General features: G+C 46.1%; 1 protein-coding gene across 1 annotated transcript; it reads right to left on the reverse strand.

Moving 5' to 3' along the window:
* Positions 1-872: 872 nt before the first annotated feature.
* On the reverse strand, positions 873-4,537 carry drd5a (dopamine receptor D5a). Its single transcript, XM_079893335.1, has 2 exons — positions 1,092-4,537; positions 873-1,048 (listed from the first exon to the last, which is right to left on the reverse strand). Exon 1 carries the CDS (start codon positions 4,320-4,322, stop codon positions 3,081-3,083), a length of 1,242 nt encoding a protein of 413 aa, XP_079749461.1. The 5' UTR covers positions 4,323-4,537; the 3' UTR covers positions 873-1,048; positions 1,092-3,080.
* Between the last annotated feature and the right edge of the window lie 820 nt (positions 4,538-5,357).

Raw genomic sequence — 5,357 nt, forward strand, 5'->3', positions numbered from 1 at the left:
TCAAGGGTCACATGTGGGCGAGAGGTCAAGGGTCACGTGCAGTCGATCCTGTCGGCGAGAGGTCAAGGGTCAAGTACAGTCGCTCCTGTCGGCGAAAGGTCAAGGGTCACGTGCAGTCGCTCCCGCTCCTGTCGTCGAGAGGTCAAGGGTCACATACAGTCATTCCTGACAGCGAGAGGTCAAGGGTCACGTGCAGTTGCTCCCGCTCCTGTCGGCGAGAGGTCAAGGGTCACTTGCGGGCGAGAGGTCAAGGGTCACTTGCAGTCGCTCCGCTGGCACACGGTGAGGTTTGGCATGCTTGGAGTCGCTCAGAGTTCTGGGATATTGCACTCAGTGTAAAGGCCGATCAGTTACTGAGGGAATAAGGCCTCGCTCCTGTGGAATCTCTCCGGCAGGACTAATACTGATGAAGATGATGAAGATGATGAAGATGGCAGTCCACAGAGGAAGCTGTGTTCGGATCACATGCTCTACGTTATAAGAATGTTCGTTCAGAAACGTTTTAGTTAAACGTTTTTTAAATGTTACTACATGTTTCAGAACATTCAAAAGTAACGTTCCAGTAATGTTTGATACAATGGAATGTTCCCTTAATGTTCACATAACCAAGAGAAAACATTGGGAAACATTTAAAAAACTGGATGTTTCAGAGAACATTCAGAAATAACATTTTTGTATCTCAATGGGAAAGTTGTCAGAGTGTTCTTAGAACATATTGTTGTTCACTAGGAAACGGTGTTGAAAACTAGATAATATTTGGGGTGTAAAAACACTCATGATTCAGTCTGATTAATACACTGACCTCACGGTCTGATTCTTTAACCCTCTGGTGCTATTGCTAATTTTCGACCGAATTTTATATTTATTTTTTCTTCACGGGAATGGTACGAAACTTGGTAAAGGTTTTGGCACTTGCTGTGACATGATTCAAAAAGGTTAAATGATCCTGTAAATAATAGTCACACTTGACATAACTGAGCGCATTAGAAATGAATGGAAGAGTTTCCTCTAGTGGAAGCGTGTGGAACTGCAGCCGAACACACTCTCACTGAAAGATCATTACTGAGATATAAGGCTCACATTATAAACACAACTTGTTTAGATTCATGGCTTTGATTTTCTTGCAGTTTTAGAGTAGCCTAAAACGTGTTTTTGAAAATATAGATTTCATATAAAAATTGAAAATAGTATTTTTGTGCATTTTTCATAACAATAAACAATAAATTCTGTATTTAAGTTCACTTTTTTAAACTTTTTTCACTTCTGCAATAATCTGGCAAGCGTCGTCTTTGAAAAGAGATCAATCTTCAGTCTGTCGCTCTAAAGCGTTCAGGATTTACCACAGTTTAAGTTGGACATTTCATTTTCAGGTCTATGCTCAAAACGTGAATAAATGGATTATAGAAACAGCGTAAACATAATGTAGTATAAAAGAAAAATATTAAATAAAAAACATTATCAAACTAAAATATAATACATTCCTTTCATTGAAATAAAAAAAAATCATGTCCTTTTTGACCGACAGGCGGAGAGCACCAGAGTTAATCAGAGCCAGAATAGAGTTCAGATGCTGCGTTTTCTGTAATTATCACTTTAACGCATAAAGTACTTATTAAAGTACGTAATTATCACAGTACACAGTCCTGATCATTAAAATAACACATTTTGGTTGGTGACAGCAGAATATAAATATCTATAACTCTGCTTAACTACAGATGTTAGTTAGATTCACCTCTGACTACATTATTTACCTACATCATTTATTAATAATAATAATTCTACACATGGAAGGTGCCAAATTTGGTGCTGAATTAAATCTGTCTAAATATTCAGTTTAGGAGAACGACACATCATCATACGCAGTTGCATTTTTGTGCTGTGATATATTGTGGCACGATACATTGTTACACCCCTAATAATATCATATAGTATATCTATATTTTATATGGAGTGAGTCACAGTTTACATATTTGTTATCATTTTGAATTCAGATGTAGTTATCAATGTTCCCAGTATAATTCGGGTGTGTTGTTTCGGCTGCTTCATGAGTGAACCGGAAGTGAGATAAACTGTAGCGGTCACTAATATCTAAACATTCATAAATCAAGATATAGTTACTGGAGAAGAAGCAAAATGACTGAAGATATTAAGTCTTGTTTTATGAAGAATATTGTCTTTGCTTAAAACAAGAACAACAATCCACCAACAGGGTCAGAAAAATCAAAGAATACATTTTTCAATATTTCCATAAAACAAGACTTAATATCTTTAGGGTTCTCCACTCAAACCCCAGACAGAGACACAGTGTCGGCCCAGATCCGGCCCAGATCCGGCACATGTGGCCTCCGCGCGCACCAGGTGTTCCAGCGTTTTCACAGATTCGCCTTATAACGTTTTTCAAACATTAGCACCGTGGATCCTGATTCAAGGTTAGCGTTCTCGAGCTCCAAACCCTGTTGTGCGAGTGAACGGCCGGAACACATTAAACGTGTCTGTCTTCAGTGAGAGCGGTGTGTGTTAGCGGCCCCATAGTTAATAACCACCCAGACGGCCCAGATACGGCACACATCTGGTACGCATGGAATCCACATGACCCAGATGTGGCCCTATGTTGCTGTCTGGGTAATGATCTCTGCAACGGAAGTGAATCAATCAAACTAACTTCATCTGGACAGTAACTTTATTCTAGATCTGCTGTAAAGCCTGAACACTCTCTGTTACTGTAATCTCCTGTCATCACTGTAAAGCTGCTGTGGAACTCTATAGTGTTAAAGCGCTGTATAAATGAAGGAGACTTGATGTGGGCCGACACTGTTGCTGTCTGGGACAGGTGAAGGTGTTCGAGGCACTAACAGCGGTGATCTCACTGCTTACACATCTCTTTTCTGATATTGCTGACTATAATCATCATCATCATCATCATCATCATCATACAAAGAGCTGCACGCGTGATACGTGCGCGCCACTCACCGGGTCACGTGTCAACAACTGTGAGCATTTCATACACATGTTCAGGAACGGTATGCAGCGCGTTCACGGCGCGCGCGGGTCCGAACACAGTCCAGCGTCAGCGCTCTCGGTCAGTGAATGCCGTTCTGCGTGAACGCGCCGTCCGCCTCGCGCTCCACATCGCACGCGTCGTCCTCGTCATCAGCGTGCGAAAGCTGCGAGATCCGGTCGAACGCGTCGTCCACCGCGTTCGGGATGATGTTGACGTACGCGTTCGCGGCCTCCTTGTGGAACAGCGTGTCCTGGTTGAAGGACACGAGCTCGTTGCTGATGTTGATCGTGTCCACGGGGGTCCGGCACCGGTTCCGGCAGCCCAGCAGGCTCGAGAAGCCCTTGCGGAACTCCGCGTTGAACGCGTAGATCACGGGGTTCAGCGACGAGTTGGTCCAGCCGAACCACACGAACACGTCGAAGGTGGTGTCGCTGACGCACGGCGGGCCCGCGGACGGTTCGCGGGGGCAGAACGGAACCACGCAGTTCAGCACGAAGAACGGCAGCCAGCAGAACACGAACACGCCCATGATCACGGACAGAGTCTTCAGAACTTTAGTCTCGCGGTTGAAGTTCGTCTTCAGGCTGCTGTGTGAATGATGACGATGGCACGCGAGCCGGTTCGTACGGCTGTTTTGCGCATGCGCTGCCGCGCGCTCCAGTGAAGCGATCCTCCGGATCTGGATGTGCGCGATCCGATAGATCCGCGTGTACGTGACGATCATGATGGCCACGGGAATGTAGAAGCTGATGAGGGATGAGGAGATCGCGTACTCGCGGCTCAGGCTCGAGTCGCAGGTGTCCTCGGCGGCGCGCGCGTCGGTGGCGTTGGACCCGGGCTCCGCGGAGGCTTTGTGCCAGTCGAGCTGCACCGGGATGAAGGAGATGAGCACCGACAGGGTCCACAACGCGCCGATCATCACGCACGCCACGCGCGGGGTCATCTTGCGCTCGTAGTGGAACGGGCTGCTGATGGCCCAGTACCGGTCCACGCTGATCACGCACAGGTTCAGGATGGACGCGGTGGAGCACATGATGTCGAACGCCACCCAGATGTCGCAGAACGCACCGAACGGCCAGAACCCGGTGACCTCCGTGACCGCCTTCCACGGCATCACGAGCACGGCCACGAGCAGGTCCGACACAGCCAGCGATACGATGAAGATGTTCGTGACTTTCGCGCGCAGGTGTCGGAACCGCAGCACGGCCGCGCACACCAGAATATTCCCGAACAGAGTCCAGAGGATCAGAACGCTCAGCACGGTCCCGGTGAGCGCGCGCGCCAGCAGCTCCCGCGGCTCCGGCTCGGTTCGGTTGGGCATGTTGAGTCCCGGGCGCGCTCACGGGTCGCCATCGGGTGTGTGTGCGAGCGCGTGCGTCTCCGGTGCCGGTGTGTCCCGCATTACGGACGCACACGATCAAAGAGGGAATCCGACACCGAGCGGCTCCAGATGATCCGAGCGCGGGCGCGCGGATAAGTGTGTGTGTGTGTGTGTGTGTGTGAGAGTGAGTGAGCTTGACGGTCGTCAGACCTCTCTGAGCGATAGGGAACTGTGCACTGTTATTTTGAGCGAGAGAGAGAGAATCAGTGATGCGCTTACACACACTCACACACGCACGCACGCACACACACGCAAACACTCACACACACTCAATTCTAAATTGTTCAAAGAATTCTGAAATGTTGATTAGTTTGATGTATGATGATTTAAAAATGCTTTAATACATTGAAACAATTGTCATGCCAGTAAAGCACAGTTTGAGTTGAGAGAGAGAAACACACGTGACTCTGGATATGCAGTGGATGGATAACAGAATCTCGGCTATAGAGCAACAGAACACAATTCAATAATTATCTCACCTTTTCCATTTTTGCTTTGTATTTCATATTGATAGCATGTTTCTGTTTATCCATGAAATATAATGCATGAGATGCATGCAGTTCTTTCACAATCATATTGTGGGAGGTTTATTTTTACAAACTCTACATATGCACCTGTGTAAAATGCTAGAAAAATGTCAAACCGCAAAAACAAGTGTGCGGAGTGACGTCATGGCGTTATAAGCGTTCACAGCGTTCTTATGTTCCTCATGAAGCGACTGATTCCTCATAGTCCCGGCGCGCGCACGCGAGTTTGCTTTGAGGATTCATTCAAATCAGCGCAACAATTAATGCAGCGGACACGAGCATAAGCACGTTCACACGTTCTAATTTGTTACACTGTTTATTTAAATTTAAGTTATGTTATAATATTATTATATAATATTTTTTTCTGTTATTTTGATGTTCTTTTATTATTATTATTCTATGTATTGCAAGCTTTGGCAATAATGTATTATTTATTACAATATTATGT

This window comes from Squalius cephalus (assembly GCF_949319135.1).
Source record: "Squalius cephalus genome assembly, chromosome: 14".
NCBI classification, from domain to species: Eukaryota; Metazoa; Chordata; class Actinopteri; order Cypriniformes; family Leuciscidae; genus Squalius; species Squalius cephalus.

Excerpts from the sequence above, each read along its gene's own strand:
- drd5a (XM_079893335.1), bottom strand. The coding sequence starts at position 4,322 with ATGCCCAACCGAACCGAGCCGGAGCCGCGGGAGCTGCTGGCGCGCGCG.